The sequence below is a fragment of the Chiroxiphia lanceolata genome, chromosome 3 (genome assembly GCF_009829145.1).
Source record: "Chiroxiphia lanceolata isolate bChiLan1 chromosome 3, bChiLan1.pri, whole genome shotgun sequence".
In the NCBI taxonomy this organism is placed as follows: domain Eukaryota; kingdom Metazoa; phylum Chordata; class Aves; order Passeriformes; family Pipridae; genus Chiroxiphia; species Chiroxiphia lanceolata.
Window position 1 is genome coordinate 107,226,498 of NC_045639.1, and position 20,696 is coordinate 107,247,193.

The 20,696-nt window shown below is 37.5% G+C and overlaps 1 protein-coding gene across 7 annotated transcripts in view; it reads right to left on the reverse strand.

The window, feature by feature from the left end:
• The window catches only part of PUM2 (pumilio RNA binding family member 2), a 72,809-nt gene that overhangs the window by 41,311 nt on the left and 10,802 nt on the right, over positions 1 to 20,696 (reverse strand). For all 7 annotated transcript variants that reach the window (XM_032681588.1, XM_032681585.1, XM_032681584.1 and 4 more), the window contains exons 2-5: positions 7,274 to 7,342; positions 1,827 to 1,932; positions 1,338 to 1,525; positions 531 to 703 (exon numbers count right to left, since the gene is read on the reverse strand). In XM_032681588.1, coding sequence (XP_032537479.1) covers positions 531 to 703; positions 1,338 to 1,525; positions 1,827 to 1,932; positions 7,274 to 7,324 — 518 coding nt within the window. In that variant the 5' untranslated portion in view covers positions 7,325 to 7,342. The remainder of the gene's footprint in view (positions 1 to 530; positions 704 to 1,337; positions 1,526 to 1,826; positions 1,933 to 7,273; positions 7,343 to 20,696) is intronic.

The window sequence follows — 20,696 nt, forward strand, 5'->3', positions numbered from 1 at the left end:
AACCACAACACCATTCTATACTGTGAATAGGTGACATCTAACTATGTGAACAGGGAAATACATTGTTCCACCAAAGTCAAAGATATGGTTTCTAGAAAGACTTTCGTGGGGAAATAATTAGTTGTGTTAGGCTGTGGTATCAGAAGGAAAGTTAAAATTCTGGTAGGACTTACTCTCTACAACAACACTCAGATGCAAAAGTTAAGAGTATTAAAAAGAAGCAGAGAGAGAAAGGGATTTATTTGACATTAAAAGGGTTAAAAGTTTTCATCCCTCCTTAATTCACCACATTTAAAAGGTACCCGTTTACTTTTAATAATAACTATGTTAAGATGAATTTGTCTCATGAGAAGTGACACACACATTAATGACATCCTAAAAAACATGTGGTACAGTGGGAAAGGGAGGACTTGAGGTGGAAAAGAATCAGTCTGCAGCTGGGTAATGTTTAAAGCTGACACACAAACCAGAACTGTAATAATGCCCTTAAGAGACATGCTCGTCTTCTTGAGAAACAGTTAAAAGCTTACTTAAAATCTTTGCAATCGGCATCCATTCCATTTGGCAAACCTCTGCCATTTATTTTAGTAACATCCTCATCATCTCCTTGTTTAAGATCTCTGTTTTTGTCCTCCTCAAATGGAGAAGCCTTGCCTTTCTGATCTCCTTTCTCAGGTCCATCTGTTTCAGCATCTCTAGTGCCCTGAGGAAAAAGAATCTGTTTGATTCTGAATATTGAACAGAACACAATAGGAGCACCACAAGGTGACCTAATTCTACACTACAGTGCACGTAAACAATACAAACAGTTTGTTGTCAATGAAATTGCATTTGGTGGGTAACTTGGTCATCAAGTTTCACCACATGCAATTAATAACTGCCAAAATGTGAAAAGGAATGCCAAGCTTTATAATGGAAGAGCTAACTCAACCTTAACTATAGCGGTGCTGTTAAAGCAGTAACACTTTGAATTAGATAAAAGTTTACTTTATACAATTAAAACATCCAGTTACAAAACAAAGCCGCGTGAAAACAAAGAAGAGGAAGATCTAGAATAAAGCCCATCACACATTTTAAATTAAGCTATTTGCAATCTTTTTCCTTTAAATAATGTTTTTAGGAAAGCACTTTAAGACAGCTATTTAGTCAAGATTCCCAAACCACTTCCCTCTTCTGCCCCCTCCAACCAAGGAAGACAGACAAATAGCAACTACACACTTGCTTCTAAAGAGAAGAGAGTTAAAAAAGAAAATGGACAAAGAGAGTAGAAAATATAACCACGTAACAGAAAGACCATAGCAGGTAACTAAGCAAGCTTAACACACTGCATTACTTACAAAAGCTCCTTTCCTAAACCGGGAATCCAATTTATCAGCTGGAGAGGAACTTAACACATATTCTACCATGCTCACTCCAAGGCCACCACTTTCTGATCGTGGAGACAATACAGCATTTACTTCACTGTTTCCATGAAAACCCTGTCCAGGCTTTCTCTGTACCATAATAGGTTGGGACATAGAATGGTCTGTTAAAAACAAACAAATAAATAAAACTATTGTATTTTTTTAAAATACCATTTGTAATGTTTTTGCATTTCATTACAGCAGCAATATTAAACAAGATCAAAATTAAATTAAATAAAAAATTCCAAATCACAGTTTCAAAGTGTTATTGACACACAATCACCACTGCAGTATACATTTTCACAATTAAAATTAAAAGAAAATAAAATCTAATACACAATTACAGGTTTTGATATTAATTTTCTTTGAAGAACATTCAGTAATCCTGACTGATTTTTCAATACATATACAACAATCACTTACGAGGAGTTCCCCATGCAGTCTCTCTCCACTCGTCACCAAGGAATATCCCTTTTTGTCCATCTTTTGCTGAATCATCAGGTTCCCAAAACTTTTTGGCAGGTAAAAGCTGTTAAAAAGAGAAAACGTTTTTATCTAAATATGCTTATAAATGGGCAGAAATAGCAATACTTCTAAGAGCATATGCAAGTAATTAATTTGACATCATAGAATCATAGAATGGTTTGGTTTGGAAGGAACCTTAAAGATCATCTAATTCCAACTCTCCTGCCATGGGCAGGGATGCCACTCAGGTGGCATGCCAGATCAGGTTGTTCAGGGCCCCATCAAACCTGGTCTTGAATACTTCCATGGATAGGGCAGCCACAACTTCTCTGGACAATCTGTGTCTGTGCCTCACCACCCTCCCAGCAAAGAATTTCTTTCTTACATCCTATCAAAATCTCTCCTCTTTCAGTTTAAAACTGCTCCCCATCATTCTATCACTATCTGCCCTTGTAAAAAGTTGCTGTCCCTCTTTTTTGCAAGTCCCCTTTAAGGCTGCAATGAGGTCTCTTGGGAGCCTTCTCCCAACTGAACTACCATATCTCTCTCATCCTGTCTCTACAGGACAGGTGATTCAGCCCTCTGATCATCTTAGCGACCTCCTCAGGACCTGCTATAACAGGCTGACATCTTTCCTGTGCTGAGGCCCCCAGAGCTGGATGCAGCACTCCTGGGGGGTCTCACTAGGGCAGAGCAGAGGGGCAGAATCCCTTCCCTCGACCTGCTGCCCACGCTGCTGCTCATGCAGCCCAGGATGTGGTTGGCTTTCTGGGCTGCAAGCACACACTGATACCAAAGTCAGCGTTCAATAAGGCAGCAGGTATTGCTGAGGAATAATATAACACTTGAAAGCTATTTCCTGTTACAGCTGATGATGTATAAAGGAATAGCCAAAATGACTGCAACAGGACTGAGATTCTGAAGTTATGAGGGAGAAATACAGACTATAAAAGCAGCTGCGAAAAGAGCAAATCAAATTAATCTCAAATCAAGTCAATCCTCTCAGAAGCCTTAACCAACAGTGCCTTCTTTCCAAAGGCTCAAAAGCTTGGCTGTTAACTAATACTGTGATGATAACTAGAAACAGCAGCAGTCCATTGTGAAGTTCTCTTCACTCAGAAGTGCATCACGTTACAAATTCTAGGAAGTGACTAACACACACAGTAGCAGATCAGCTCCTTTAGACCACAGGGCTCTCTTGGTTACAAATCAGTGACATTCAAATGTGAAGTTCTACATACAAACGATGCCATTGAGCTGTGTGGTTTTTTTCATTCCTACTTCTAAAGCAGAAAAGTGTCACATTAGATCAGTATCACTTCTTGTACTGTCCTTCAGGACAGAAGGACTTAGTGGGACACGACAGAAGCATCACACAATACCTCAAATGTCAGGTTGTCACTTGCATTTTTCTACTTTGGTCCTCTAACTTCTCCCATCAGTAACAGTACAATTGCCAAACTCTACATATCATACTTCCTCTTGATGCAATATCACTTAATTTTCATTTTGTAGGTCAGCGGTAGAACGGAAAGCAAGCATTTAACAGCATCTATGAAACCTTGGTTTTGGGAATCACATTTTATTTTCTAAGGCAATTTCAAGTATGTGTCCAGCTGAGATGAAACACAGAAGTGAAGGTGTCACAGCCTAACACAACCTTGTCAGAATAAAGCAGATCTAGTAATGTATTGGGTGTCATAAAATGAGAATTACCTAAAGTATGCTTTCCCTGAAATTAGTAAATTCTACTATCAGACAGGTGTTCAGACAATTCAATGTTAAAACAATAAGCAAATTTAGATCAGAACATACTGAAATACTAGGTTCGATTTCAAAACAGATTCACAGGATTTCTATCAAAGGAAAAACTGTCCACCAGTAGAAAGTAGTAATAATACTCAGTGCAAAAGTTTGGGGGGGATTTTGTTGTTGTGAGGGTTTTTTTAGGTTTATTTTGTTCTTTTTGTGCTTGTGTTTTGCCTTTTTTTTTTCCCCTTTTAACTACTTTCAAATTCCAAACAGATAAATTCAACTGCTTGCAGTCTTCATGTACTCTTTGGTACACAAAGAATATAGAATATTTTTAACACAAAACATAATGCATCATCCATATCTCAAGAGGCTAAATTTAAATTACTGAAGATTAAACAGATGTACAGAAATTATTTTTCATTAAAATTTCTACACAATAAAGATATCCCTCAAATATTTAAATTAATGCAATATTTCAAAGTTTACAATATTGCAGCTTCCTGAGGGGCAGTGATTCAGTTTTATGATTTACTTTTGACAGATGATGGATAGGACACACACTATGCTCTTTTTAAATAGATATTTTAGCTATTGGATTGTCATACAAGACCTAGTAGCTGTCAACTATTTAACTGTGGAATAAAAAAAAAAGCAGTTTACAGAAAAACATAACAACTGTTTATCTTTGACAGACAGGACACAATGTGCACTTGATTACTTCTACTGAAAAGAACTTAATCAGGAAGTCACCACAAGCAAATACAAGTAGTTAAAATCATTGTGCTTTACCCTTTGATAACGTTTTGCTCAACATTTCCTGTATTTAATCCAAGAAAGAACAAGCTTTACGAAGATACATCCAAATCTAACCAAAAATGATGGAAAAGGTTGTCATATTTGTTACTAAGTTCTCCCAACAGTACACTAAAAAGTGTCTTTTCCAGTATCAGCACTGGGATACTGTGTTAGGTGTCTGCCAGATCAGCAAAGCCCTTTACTTCACATGAATAATAATGGCCAATTATGCTGAAGCTGCCTCTTAACCAGCTCTCTGATAAGTAATGGCACAGTCTTGATTACTGCCTCTTGAATTTAAGATTTTCAAATTATTTTTTAAAATTTATTTTTAAGATCAGAAGTTGATCCTATTGAGCTGAATGAACACCTTAGCTGAAGTTTTGGCACTAGAAATGAATACTTTGCTCCCACAATGAAATGCATGTGATTTGACTCTGTAAGCTAATATAAGAATAGACATTACAAAAGAAGATTTAGTTTTATATTGTGTTTGGCACTAAGTTTTATGTGTGCCTGCACTGGGTCACACTAAAGGTCCTGAAGCCCACCATGCTGGCCCTGGAACAGTGAACAGATGCTTAGAGAAACAGCACCACGTGTCCTTGTTTCTTCAGAATATTAACATGACCTTAAGGGTCACAAACAGATTTTGGGAGCTGGAGCCAAAAGCATCATCTGCGTATAATCTAATAGCTAAAAGTTTAGGAGACAATCTGCAATACAGCTAACAAAACTTCAGCCTGTTCTTTGCAGAATAAATTAACAAAAAGTTGAGGGACAGAAACAGATCAAGGAAGCTGCAGGTCTGGCTCGTGTTACATTGTCCTATTCCTGATACTGACTGATACCAGGCTCCATCTGAAAGCAGCTCACATCAATAATAAACAGAAGGATTACCAGTACATAACATTTCCAAAATGTGTTGTGGTACAATGAAAACAGATTTCATACTCTGTCCTTTACATCAGCACATGGAAGAGATACTTGCTTGACGATTCACAGACAGTCCTGATTTTCATAATGATATGAAAAGTAAGACAACAGCCTCCTAATGCCAAGTATGGATACCCAGTTGGGAAAAAGAGTATGAAGGATTAGAATTATGACCAAGAAATTAATTTCAGTTCAGAGAAAAATCTATGCTGACAGAGAAAATGAGGAAGATAACCTCCCTATAGCTAGAAGCAGTTCGCTTGACATGACCTCTCTTTCACACCTTTCCAAGCAGATGGAGGGAAGCACAGAAGAACATACAACTACCAATTCTTACAGGTGTATTTGCAAGAACATTTCCTTTAATATTTTAAAAGGTTATAATCAAAAGGAAGGTTAAAATAGCCATGGAATTTATCCCAGACTACTTTATTAACGTGCAGTACGTTATGAAAATTACTAAGTCAACCTAGCTATGTGAACCTGTATCACCTCAAGATACATGGAAGAAACTCTTAAAATGAACAACAAAATAACCTGGTAAGCGCAGGCTCACACTACAGTATCAATTTCTGATGCTGCAGTACTGTACCAAAGGTCTGTCTTTTTGTGTTTTTAGAAACATCTTTACAGACCCATGAAAACAAACAGAATCATGACCATGCAGAAATACATCCCTCATCTCAGATAACTTTAATGAAGTGCAGTATGGATGGTCATACATACCTTAATTTAATTCCCAGGTATGTGTGCCATCCTTCACTTTCACTGCTTTTAATCTTTTGAGTACTTTGTGGGTGTCAAAAGAACAAACATCACTATGAATTTCACCCATCCACTCTATCACACTGCTGGTACTACCACAGATACCTCACTAATGTCTTTATCTTTCAAAAAGAGTTTTAAGAGCTGGGAGGGGAGAAAGTCAACCCTGGATGAAGCAAAAACTGCTGAAAAGCGAAGTGATTGCTTAAATGCTTCATTAAAGTAAAAAAATCAAGTAAGAACAATCATGTGTCAGCTCAGAAACATTCAGCAACTAGAACATGGTATTTGTTTTTCATCAGTAAATTATGGCTTCCATAAAGATCACAGTCCTATCATCATTTTAAGAAAGTTAAGCTGAAATATTGTCACTGGTTCCATTATTAACTGAATTAGGTAAATATCCAGCCAGACAAGAGGATCAGTATTTGAAATCTTAGTTCAACATGCATTTATTTCTTTATCATGTCCTGTCAGGGCAAATAACCCTAACGTAGGTCAATTACTTTCTAAATAGCTCAGGGAACTGCTTTTGAAAGAGTCAAGTGATTCTCCTTGATCTTAAATACCTCCTCACAAAGTACACTGACTTGAAAAAACCCAAACAAATCAAATCAATAAGACAAAAAGTCTTTCTTCTCTCTAGCTAAATTACATAATAGCACTCTTCACCCTGCTTAAAATCTTCTCTTAAGGAGTAATTACCAGTTAAAAAAAATAGTAAATTACCACAGATTTCTGCTGGGTATGCCAGTTCACTTTTTCTGGAGCCAAACCTTTTTTCAGATCCCAGTCTTCTTGGCTTTTCAGGAGTAGCATGCAATTGTTTCACTAACTTAAATACAGTGACACTGAAAACACGCCTCATTTCATACAACTGCACACACTTGAAAAAAAAATCACCCTGTCACTTCCCCAAGAGTATCAGTCATCTACCAAGACTGGTAGAGACACAGCAGATCCAGTCAACAACCACTCCAGTGTTCTTGCAAAGGACTTAGTTTTTCTTTACCTTAGAACAGAAATCTCCAGCTGCCTGAAAAAGCAACCGGTTCTCAAGAGAAGCTCTTTGCTTCATGTTGTATTATTCAGACTTCTTAAATTGTATCAACATTTCCAAACCACCAACTGGATTTTCAGCCCTCAATAATTACCTCTCCCATTCCCCGAGATTCTAGGGCAAGAGCTTGAAACTCATGATTCATCTCATCCACAGATCGAACCTGCAGGGGGAAAACCAAAAGAAAAATCCATTAGTCAAATATCTTTTCAAAAGTAGAGTTTGCAATACTCCAGAAGCTTTCTGACAACTGAAAGCACACAAAAAATGTGCTGTTCCATGAGCAGTATGAGTTTAGATTCCATTAACAGATACAGTTAGTGACCAGTTTAATGAACTGTGCTAATATAATAACACGCACAAAATTCCAAGAGACTTAAACATTTTAATCTCCATATATCCAGATGATTATTGCTCACTATGGAAACCGTGACCAACATTACATTTGCAACAAATGCAAAAAAAGTGAAATTAAAGATTTGGGCATACAATATCCCTTGGAAAGGAGGTGAGCCATTGCACACTGTGTTACTGAGTACCCCTGGCAGCAAACAAAGACAAGCTCACTAGACAGGTCACAAAACATGCCAGCAATGTATTGCTTTTAAAATCTAGTAACTGACTCCATTATCACCATTTCTTGTGCTTTCTTCCAGGAAACAGTACTTTTCCTTCTCTGTGTGTCTTTGTTTGTAGTAAATATGAAACATACAATACTAGAGTTGCTGCTGAAACAAACCACCTCCAAGGCACACAGACACAAAGTACTGGGTGTGCATTCTTTCCCAGGAAATTCAGAGTTGTTTCTTCCCCTTTTCTTTTCTCCCAGTAGTGTGATACAGCAGGTATTCAAGTTCAAAGTAAAATTAAAGTTTCCCTCCCAACACCAGTCTTCCCTCAGGAGTTACTTTCACCAGTAAACCCATATACTCACAGTAACCAATAAACCAAAATGAAATTACTCCACAGAGATGATAACACATTAAGAACACTTTTCAGTAGACAGTCAAATACCAGGGAAAGAAACAATCTTCTGCTTTCAATATTCAGGCACAAACAGCTCCTTAGCATTGAAAAAGTGTCAATTCTCTCCAATAAATGCTCTATTCTCAAAATTCTACTCCTAAAATAGTGTTATTGCCTCACAATCATTCTAAGCCATTAACTTCTGATATTGTCTCTGTGCTTTTGACAAAGAAATTTCACAGCTCAAAGAAATCTTCCCTTAAAAAGAACAATATTGTAGTTAAGATGGACTCTGAAACCAACTCCCAACAATTTCAGTGAGATGCTGAAGAGCAAATTCAGTTTTGGAGTTACAGAGTGGGCAAATCAGCACATTGACTTTTCTTCCAGTGATGCTGACTTTTAAGTCAATTAGGTTGATTTTATTCTATTAAAAACTGAAAGCAGATTTTCACACAGCCTTAGAAAAGCTAAAGACATTTTTCTTCAAATGAACTAAAAAAATATTCATATTTTATGCAAAACTTTTTTTAGCTCCAAGGGATAATCAAATATTTGCGCATATACATAGAAAACTAAACCGTGTAAGAGCAATTGCTTAGAAACAAAAATCAAAAATTCAAATCTTGAAGACTTCTTAATTTGAATATTACAGTTTCGGAAAACGTAATTTCTTCTACAGAGAGTTGAGAGAGTCCATTATCTTACTTAGGCCACTATCCATGCTGAGGTCACACACTTTAGTTTCAATTACAAATAGTAAATTAGGTACTTCTGTCTCAAAATGTAGTTTTGGTCTAACTATCTCTAAACAAAATATGCTAGTCATCATCATGGCTAGGCTTTGCGAACGAAGATTTGGGAAGGCACTATCCACATTTGTTGCAGGCACGCTGGTGGTTTATGAGGCCAATACGTGACAGACATATCCGATTGCAAAAGGCACAGCAGAAAGACTCCTTAGATGGTGTATTTTGCAGGATACGGTTCTTTCTGCGTTGCCTTTTTTCCTCGAGAGTGATCCTGCGTGTGTTCTCAAAGGAGACAGCTGCGTTATAGATGGCGTGTCTCCAGGCCTCCCGATTGGAGGCCAGAGTAGACCAGTTATGGTGATCAATATGGCCGAGGCTGAGATGTTGTTTCAGGGAGTCCTTGAATCTTTTCTTCGGGGCTCCTCTCATGCGGCAGCCAGTGGCAAGTTCACCATAGAGCAGGATCTTAGGGAGGCGGTGGTCCTTCATCCTTGAGACGTGCCCTGCCCATCGCAGCTGCGTTCTCAGTAACATGGCCTCAATACTAGTGACAGCTGCTTGCTCTAGTACAGATGTATTGGTCACAAAATCTGACCAGTGGATGTTAAGGATTGTACGGAGGCAGCGCTGATGGAAGCGTTCTAGGAGATGCAGGTGGTGGCGGTAGATGACCCATGATTCGGAGCCGTATAGGAGAGTAGACAAGACTATGGCTTTGTAAACACTGATCTTGGTGCTTTTCTTTAAGTGTTTATTACGCCATACTCTCTTGTGGAGTTTTCCAAAAGCATTATATGCCTTAGCTAACCTGTTGTCTATCTCTCCGTCGATCTTACCGTCTGAGGAGATGAGGCTACCAAGGTAATTAAACTGTTGGACTGATTTGAGCTCTGATTGGCCAATGGTGATGTGGGGATGATGGAAGACTTCCTGAGGTGCAGGTTGATGGAGGACCTCTGTCTTCTTTAAGCTGACTTCTGCCAAACTATATTTACCATAAACACCACCCAAATCGATGTTAGATAAAAAAAACAACCAAGTCTTGAAGACGTGTAATTTTTTTGGTTGTGGTGCGTTTTTTGGGGTGGGTTGTTTGTTTTTTGTTGTTTGTATATTTTGTTTTGGGAGTTTTGTTGGTTCTGTTTTAACTTTCAGTGGTGAGGGTGGTAGTTTTATTTGTTTGAGTGTTTCAGTGTTGCAAGACCTAATACTAAATACTTATTTTCCACAACTCAGCCAGGTTCAAAAATATGGCCACATACCCTTCCAAGTCTTTAACAAAAGACAACCCAAGAATCAGGGTAAGACACAACTCACTGCTTTTTTTTTTTTCCCTGAGCAGTTCAGAGACCATTATAAGAAACTAAAGCTTTCTGAAACTGTAAATACATGCTAGTACACTGAACATTAATTTTGCTCACTGCTTGTAACAAACGTGGATAGAGCCTTCCTAAAATCTTCCTTCACGAAGCCTAGCCACGAATTTTGCTCACTGGTCACTTTCTTACAAAGGTGAAATTTAAGTTAGTGTTATCTACTGTTACCAGCAGCAAGAGAAATAATACAGTCCTTTTACTGTAGCAAAGAGGTTCTGTTTCTGTTTCCATCAAAAACAACAGCCACAAAATCCTGTCCTGTATCATAAATACACACTTCACAGATCATTTACAGACTGGGGAAAATACAAGCAGCACCAGTATCTTCAGGTCTTTCTTCAATGCTAACACAGCCCTGTCACAGCTATGGAAGAAAACATCCAAAATGCCAACCAAGCTGGATCTCCTACATATAAAGACATGCCCTCTCCCTGAAGGAGAAACTTTCATTGGGATTATCTGTCTTTATTGCATTATGTATCTGTTATCTGTATTATGTATCTATTTATTTTTCTAATTCAATGTCAACAGTCACCCAATTCATATGTTCCAGAAATAATAATTTTTTATATAAAATTTTTTAAACTCAAATTCAGAACATTAAAAAAACCCCCCCCCAAACAACCCCCCCAAAAAACCCCACAAACCCCCTTCTCTATTTTTATTCATACCCTGTCATCTAGAGTAATTCATAACTCACAAAGAGGCCTATGGAGCACATTGCTCAACATTTACAAGTTTTTGTCTGGTTTTGTTTGATTCGATATTTTTTCTTGTTCTCTCATGCAATCACTCAGACTCCCCTTTCTCCATTTACCACCTACCTGGTTTTGGGATTAGTTGCTAGATCTAATCTTAGTTTTCAGAAGTTAAACACTAATTACCCTTTCCAACTCAGAGACTCTGGCAATGGTTTCAAACTTCTGATACGCAACAGATCATTCCACAGGGCCCCCAAATTATACTACACACAAAACTGTCTTTAGGTATAACAATTCCTCACACACTGCCCTGAAACAGGTAGAATGGCTTAAGTGTATCCATGAACTTTTCCCCTTTGACACACCAACAGAAAATTCTGATCTTTTTCCCCTTCCACAGAATCTACATATAACATACCAGCATGTATTAGTCCATTTTTCATCACAGCACTATGAACAAATATTTTAATACACAGCAAAAACAAAATTATGTTTTAGTAGACTCTTTCTTCTTAGAGTTCCTCACATTGAAATTTAAAAAGAATTTATTATAAATCTAGAGGCCTGTGCAAAAACCTTCCTTTACTCTGTTGAGGACTTCCCCCAACTGCTTTTATCAACCCCCTTGAATGACCTTGGTAATCATCAAGTAAAAGTTCTTCAGAACCTTTTCAGAAGTTTTTTTCCTTGTTTTTCCATGCATAAGGGTTTCACCAGATCACCCAGTTGAAATGGCTAAAACACCACAGTGGTGAGACCACCACATCTGACATGGGGAAAGCAACAGGGACAAACTGGTGTGTAGCAAGGTGGGGAAGGAGCACTCGCTTAGTGGTGCCTACATGATAAACCAGTAACATGAAACCGTGTCCTCATGTAACTCAAGACAGAATCCAGGAGGCAGACTCTTGACTGGACAGTCATCTAGGATTACCACAAGAAACACTGCTCACAGTAATATCCATTTCTGGAATGCAGGCATCCAGATCTAGAAACAAGAACTCTCAAATAACGCTGAATCCTGCCAGAAATAAGCTTGTAATCATCTTCTTGCAAAAGCAAAAAATACAGCCCCTTCTTTGAAAAAAAGTCTGTGGAAAATAATAACAGAAAAATACAGTACAAAAGAGAAAGATATGAATTCATTTTATACATCAAAAGTGGTTAAAGCAGCTGACCAGAAAGTAGGAAAATAACTTTTTCTGCATTAACATATCCCAAATCCCATCCCATCCCTTCCCTCCCAGTTGAACACCCTAACCACTGTGACAAACAAGAGGAGGACACGTTTTGCAGTTGAAGATGTGTCCTAGGCCAGAAAACCAACACAAAACATCTGGTAATCCCAGCACTGGGACTGGAAAGAAAGAGAAGCTTCATTTCACGTCGCAAATGCTTCAGCTTCTTTATTTTACTGAAGGACTTCCAGTAGTTTTCTACAGGGGTGGTTCCTCTGTAGCATTTATATTATGTAAGGTATAAGCTTATGAGCTAGTTAAACTAACCTGAAAACACAGAAACGGCTGCATTTGAAAACACAACATTTAGCAATTCTGCCAGCCCTCCTTTAAGTTAAACACTGTATTGTAAAGTCATGTCAGACACTTGACTAGACATTTGAAAGACCCTAAAAAACCAATCCACCTAAAACCTCTCAAATAGGTGGCCAACTTGAAACTACTAAATAAAAATATTTTTAATAAAAGCTAAAACATCAGACACAATCCAGTAGGGATTCATACAAAGGCCAAGAAATGAAAACTACACAACAAGCCTGAACTGCAAATCTCCAAACCTCTGTTCTGACATACTGCAGTTCAGGGCTGTATATAGATTTCTACTCTAGAATATTTTTGCCGAAGTAGCTAAAATGTCCTTACTTTGGTTTAGAGGCCAGTCCATAGTGCATCCAGACAACAAAAGCTGTTGAGCAGCTGAACAGGCAACTACTATAAACACAACTGAACTGTTCTGTACCCAAGTTGGTAACAAAACACCAAATATCTTCTGCAACATTAAAAGAAAACAAGGCATTTCTTTGAGTAAAGCTGCTTTTGTGTAGATGCATCTTCTCATACCTCTTTGAAGCATCAAGGAACCAAAGGTTCACTTACTACCAAACTGGTTACTGAAAGTTGTGCTCCCAAGTAATTCAAAGTCTACAAGTATGTCCTGTTTTGATAAGAGGCAACATCATCTGAGGGCCACATGGAACCAACTAAAACTTCTGCAGGTAAGTGACTAATCTTTCTAATGCTGTATTTTTGGCTTTTTAACTCATATTCTCAAATTGAACTATACTTTTACACTCTATGACCCTTAATACATCCAAATACTCTAACAAATCCAAATTTGTCAATTTATTTGGCCCGGCTCAGCAGTCACTCTGATCTGGATCTTAATGTTCTTGTGCTTTACTTCCTTGTGAACTTTGTATTGTAGTTTGAGAAGCAATTCTAGCAGTGCTGAACACATTAACAATGACAAAAATGAAACAAATAGATTTCGAGGTAGAGTTTCTGCAGCATGTTCAAGGGGCAGGGGAATACACTCAGCAAAAGCACTGTCCAGCCTGCTGAAAAAGCCAACTCACAAAGGGCAAGGTGACCTGAAGAGCTGACCAAATGCTTTGCTTGCTTGTTTTTCAACAGGAACATCAATAATCTGGAAGCATGTACAAAGCAGGAAGAAATTTTCCAAGTTTTTATCAACTATATGTACCCATATATATACAGATACCTCAAAGTATGCTGGATGGCCTCTCACAAGTCACCAGGTTTGGAAATTACTGATTTACTTGCACAGTCCTCTGCCAACACATGATACAGAGAGAAATAGGGTATCACCTCCCACAAAGAAAAGCAGAGGAAAATGATGGACATCTTGCCACCTGTTTCAGAGCTATGTGATGATGGTTTGCTGGTCTAAAAGGATTCAGAAGCCTTGGGTTCTGCTCCCAGCTATGGACTCTGAGAAACAGGCAACTGCCCTTGCTCCCCCTAAACATGAGCTCTCCCATCATGGAAGAAACTCACTTCTTCACTGCACAGGCTTTTATGCCTCTCTTCCCACCCAACGAGGTCAATCTTTGCTCTGAGACTGGCAGAACTGTTTGCACAAGTTTTTCTAAAGTACTGTAGGATGCCCTCAAGCTCAGAATTTTAATCCCTACAGCCAAATACTGGCAGATCTACCAGGCTCACATAAATTAATAATGTGTCTGTGCTGAAACCAGATTTCATAACTATTTATAACAGTTATACTGTTCGCTCCATTTGAGGAGCTGAAGTGATATAATCCAACATAAGTAGGGCATATAGTTTATATTAAATAACTTGGCAGATTTCTCAAAGTTTTTTAATTGTGTAAGGAATTATCTACTCAAAAGAGTTTCTAAGAAATGTACAGAACAGGAAGAAGAGTGACAGATGTTGCAGAAGTTTGTAGAATAAAAATTTAGACATGAGGTAGGTGATAAAAAATTTATATAATTTAATTTTACAGAATGGAAGAAAAATCCCATACAAACTTGTCCAGTGAGAGTTTTTGTAAACAAGAAATTATTTAAAAAATTTAATTACAATGATTGGTTAAAAAATTATTTTCCATACATTTTTTAGCTTATTATTTAAATGAGCTACAGAAAAATGTAATTCTTCGAAAAAGGGGTTTATTGGTCCTTTGCTGATTGTAAATTAACTGAAGAACTATTTTTAATATATAGATTTAATCTTTAATGTGAAATAGTTCAGGTATAATCCCATCTAGTTTGGTAAGACTTTTCACCTTCCCCTGCTGCACTCATTGTGCACACATTGCTCTGCAACTCTCACTCCAATGCTCCTGCATAAATACACCAGAAACAAAAGAGGAAGACACTGAATATATTCAGAAGTTTGAAAACAAAGCTGTGAATGAAATTCGAATTGCAGTTCCTGTCTAAATATGCTTAATTTAATTTGTGCAGAATTACTTACATGCACATGACTAAACTTTTTTTTTCCCCCTAATTTTAAAAATCTACACTTCTCTTGTTAGACTGATCAGTCAGCACCACCTTTCTGGTAATAGAGTAGCAAGTGCTGCTGGTGATGTAGGAGAAGTTTAGAGGAATTCGTGAACCAAATTTCTAACCATTACTGTTTGTTCTATATGGAAAGGTTTTGTCAGTGAGAAATAACTACACAGACAGTTCTGTACGGAAGTGTGACATTAATTTGATGTGTGGCTGTTTTGAGACATCATCCTTCACTACTTCATTTGCTCTCATTCAAAAACTTTATTTAGTAAGTTAAAAAACTTTAAAAAACCCTTGAGTGCTCTCTTGGCAATATGCTGTAAAAATAGGCTTAAAACTTTGCCTTTTCTGAAGATGAAGATTCTCTGTATAAACCCCAAACTTATCAACACACAAGCAGGAATGAGGAACAATTTATCTCAATATATATTACAATGATTAATGAAACATAAAACTTTCATTCTAATAGAGTCAACAAACTTTTCTTAAACGTGTTAACAAGAATTGGAACATTAGAATCCACAGGCCTAGAATCAAGTAAAAAATTCCATAAATTAACTTTCTACATTGTAATCAATACTTTTTTTTGCTGATGTGTTTTCTTTAGAAATCTCAAATATCTTCACTTTTCTGTTTCCTACCAGAGAATCTGAAACAGATCTCCCCCCACAACCACCTGAAAAGTAAAAAACAAACTTTAAATTTCTGTTTGAAAAATTGTTTTTTGAACACCATCTAAAAAGAATGTGATTTTAAGGAATCCCATGGAACACAACTCATTTATAAACAATATAATTCTACCAAGAAAAATATTTTGTACATATGTATATACACACACTCTCTCATTAAAAGTGGGGCTCAGGAAATTTGAGAACTCACTCTGACAGAATTTCCAGGAAATAGTTTTAACAGTTTAATTTGTGTTATTGTAGAGCTGATATCACAAACGTTCCTCCGACCCCTGGCAGTTCTTGATATGTAACAATCCCCTTCTTCAGAGCATTTACTTTCATTTTCTTTACTCCAGAACACAGCAGATGTATTTTCCATGCATTCCATTAATTTCTTAAGGATACAGTTTTCAAGAACACCCCTTAAAAAACTAAAGTTTTCCCAGTAATTCTCCTGCCCAGAAGTTTCCGGCATCATGACTTCTCCCTCATGATCCAGTACCCTTTGACCAAACTCTGTCGGTGGTTTGTTTTCTTTTGGGTTTCTTCCTCCCCTGACAGGCAAGGGGCATCCAGGAATACCAACACAGTCACAATGTGGTGTTCTCAAATGGGGGCTAAAACCAGAGATGAAGACACAAAACTACCTAGTCATTATATAATGAATTGAATAGCTGATAGTCCAAAAAAGAAATCCAGAATTTTTAGACTCCTCACTCCACTATGAATAAGTAGTTGTTGTAAAGAAAGGTGCTGACACAACTCATGTCTTCCCTGTATTACCAGCAAACAATGACAGCGAAAAAGCCCAAAGTTTCAAATATATGCCAGCCTGCTTCAAAATCTACCTTGATTTTTTTTGAGCCTTTAAACCCTGCATAACCTCAAGGACAGCAGAGAAGGGTAAAACATGCTTCTTTTGGTGTGTTTTTAGTGCCTCCCTTGCTGTAAGGAGGCACATGTGCTTTCTACTTATCTGTCTACAGCAGGTGAATGGACACTGAAAGAAACTGCTGTTATCAATTATTTCAGCTGTTTTTTAAGGATGTTCTCTTTGGACAACGTTTATTTAAACTACCCATAGATTTCTACAACTGCCTAAAAGCTGAAAAAAAATAGCCAACTGTAAAAAAATCCTAGAGACGACTTCTAATTCAGTAAGCCTCATTTCTAGTTCACTAAGAGCCACAGCTTAGCCTTGGACATTATTATCTCATAAAATGTTGACCACCATAGTCCTTCAAAGGAAGTAAAAACCAGCCTAAAACAGCACAAAAGAATTCACACCAATGAGAATAAACAAAAATTAAAAAATAAACCAAAGTAGGCTATTTATAATTCAAATTTAAGTGACAAAAACTTCGTAATAAAAATTAGGTCAAAGATTGGCATTGATACATCTGTGCTACAATGGAGTTAAAACCAAATACTTCAACCTTTTCATTTAAGGAGCCAAAAATTCAAGAGCACTTATACGTAAAAGCAGCTATCGGCACACAAACAGCAGAATGTAGGGCAGGTGGAAGCCGTAACTGTGGACAAAACCAAACTATCTAACAAAATACAGAAAGGTGATTTTATTAGCAAAATTTCTGGTTACATGTCTAAATTCCAGGTTATTGATTCTCATCCAAAAAAGTATTCCCAACTATGTGCCGCCCCTCCTGCTTCCCTTCACCTATTTACTCACTTTGTTTTGCTCTTTGTCTTTACACTGAAGAGAAAAAGCTTTCACATAACTCTTCCATTACCTTCACAAAGACACACAAGGGCCCTCTTCAGCTTGACTTTAATATAAATGGTACCAAACCAAGGTAGTTCAGAAAGCTAAATGCAGCTCCTCCATGCAATAAAGCAGTGTCATACACTTTCGCAAGCCCCAATTTTAATCATATGAAAAAAAAAAAGAAAGCAAACAACATTCTAAACCTGCAGACAAGAACTTAGCTTAAGCAAAATAACACTGACCTAAATTTTAAATATTTTCACTTTCTTGACACCTTGAAAAATTTAAGAAAGCGACTAAGAACATATAAAGAAATTTACAGCAAATGTCAAATGCCTGAATGCCTATATACAGACATTTTCCCCCAAGCTTATTGGCTCCCACCACCTTATCCTGGATGTCAATGCAAAACTCCCCTAGAATGCCTAAAACCAGTTTTAGCTTTGGGACAAAACTCTGTAACCACACAACAACCACATTTGGAACGAGGCCTCACTTGTAATCCCACCTAGAACCTGCAGCACGTGGGAATAAATGACAAGAAATTTCAGGAGGCTCCGTAAGTCACCAGCTCAGGTCTCTGCTTCCCATGGTCAGGTTCCAAAGGCTGCTCCCAGCTCACGTTACTTCCAGAAGCAGCAGAAGCAGCACCACCATTCAGGTTTGTGCTACTGTCAGTAATTCCTCATAGACCTGAACTGATTCTGCACAGAGCTACTGCTGCACAAGCACACAGGATAATTTACCTGTATGCAAATCCAAGATAATGCACAGCTGACCATGTGCAATTTGTTTGCTGTAGTATCAAACCAGACTCACCCTATGCTAATTACTGAATAAGCACTAAAGCATGAAGGAATCTGCTTCAAAGAACTCTCAGTCTAAGTGTACCACAAATTACAAAGACTGATACAATAAGACACTGAACTGGTGAAGTGAGAGTAAAGCAGCCATTCACATTCAGACACTCAACGAGTGAGCATCAGGTATTTGGATACTCCTTCACATTTCCACCTGCCTTGATGTATGTTGGAAAGCACAAGGATGCTTGTGAAGATATAATAAAGACACAACTAAGTCCACAAAGAGGGGGTAGCAGTTCACAGCTCGACAGCACACCAGACAATACGCAGCGGGTGGGAACTGGTCAAGTATCTCACCGGCCAAAACCCTCACCTGCAGTTGGAAATGTCCTTGAAAAGGTCAGAAACTGCAGGTGCATCAAAACAGCAAATGTGACTGGAAGGAGTGGTTAAGGAAAAGAGTCTCTGAACAACAGAAGTCACATGGAACAAACTTGTTTGCACAAGTCAGGTGACTGCAATAACTCTCCTTCTGCCCTGATGGCAGTTCATGTGAAGCTGCCTATTCCAGGCACTACATGCTGGAAACTACTAAAAATACAAATCAAGTATCTGCAAAATTCAACACTGTAATTTTCTTCTCTCTAGCTGGGGAAATGTTTTAAAGTATGTCACAGAAAATTTTTCCATGCTTTTCTTTCAGTCCAATTACATGAAACCACCTTGCAGTACATCACAAAATACTTCTTTTTGGCTATTTAAAATCAAAGAGAGGGGAAAAGACAGACACGTTTCCCCTTTCCAGCTATTTATGCTACCAGAACTGAGAGTCACAAGCAGGCAATAAGGTGGTGTCTCAAACATGGAGGTTGCAAGATTTAAGTTTTTTTAAACATAAAACCCCCCCCAACTTTAAAATTCGCTCGAAAAACTTATACCTGCCCCAAATTATACAGCACTAGTACGACAGAAGAATCTCACCAGGAACTTGCTAAGCAAGATGTTTAAACAGGGTACAGAGTTTCCAAAACAGGAATCAAATACCCTCACCCCCAGTTCTCCTCTAACCACAACAGAAAATCCTTCCAGTCTAAGACTTCTTTTCTGAATTTGTGACACTTGAAAATTTTTGCTTATTGGCAAGTTTGAGAAAGCTGCTTACATCATACATTTGACATTCATAATCTGGATTTTTAGTCTGGTGGAGCTAAATGCTACTGGAACTAATTGATGAAAATGGCAAACTAAAAACTAAAACCACAGCAAAACTAAGCACAAAAGACAATATTTAGAATAAAATTGTTATAGAACCTGCTGCTTGCAGAAACAGAAATAAATGATCTTTAGAACAGCTTCAGATAGATGTTAACTTTAGAGGGAGAATGACCCATCAATCAGTTGTGACAAAACTTGAGCTTTTACAATGACAAATTAGCCATTAAAGTATTTGTATTGCACAGTTGATTAACACTTGAAAAAGTCTTTAAAACTCTTTTAATGAAAATGATTTTGAAAGCACTTGAAAAAATAGTTATATTGCACAATTATACTTTATTTTTAAACTTAATTAGAAGTTGCAAAGATAGGAAATACAGAAATGGACTGCAACCACACTTAGATTTTTAAGGACAGTCTTAAGCAGAACACATGAAATGAAGAATTAATGATTCAGGATGTGCAACTCCCACTGTAAGGTCAGGAAACAGATTATGTTGTTCCCAATTTGAATGAAGAGATTATGTTCATTGTTTCAAGGGATGGTTACATGACTGTGAGGTCTCATATGGTAAACTATTTCCCAGTTCCCATTGTACAAACATATTAGTCTATCTTATTTGAACAACAAACAAAACAACCTTATTGTTTAAAACCAGGGCAAAACTTTTGCTAGGAATGATCCATTTTATCCTATTAAACGCTTCCACATTTTATTAGTTTAATAATATCTAACCATATTCTCATGCCTATATTAATTTTAATAGACCTCCATGGAAGTCATGCTGAATACTTGCAAAAACTGATACAGCTTCTCCTCCAGACCACAGAAGTGCCAAAAAGCTCTTGAACTCAGTAAGACTCTTTCCTTTGTTCTCTCTGCTCTTCCCCCTCTGAAGAAGGGTTTTTCTTTGTTACAGCAGCTACTCACAAAACTTCAAGATGTTTGTAAATTCTAACACAAATGAGTTGCAGCAACTGAACTTGTGCAAAGATACAATTTATGTTCTTTTGTTTACAGCATCACTATCCTTTGGAGTCTTTGAAAAGTCTGCTACAGCCAGAGCTTTCTGTCAGCCTTTTGCTTATCAACTCTTGCTTCTTCAAAAGCAAAAAGCAAAGAAGCACATGTCAAGTTAAAATTCATAACCTAAGTATTTAGCTTAAACAAATAAAGTGTTTAAGTACCTTTGTCATGAGGGAATGAAGTAGATGGAGCTGATTTAGGAAAAGACAGGACAAGTAGCTTGGGCAGTATCACACTGCTGTAGCTCTTTTCTTCAGCACAA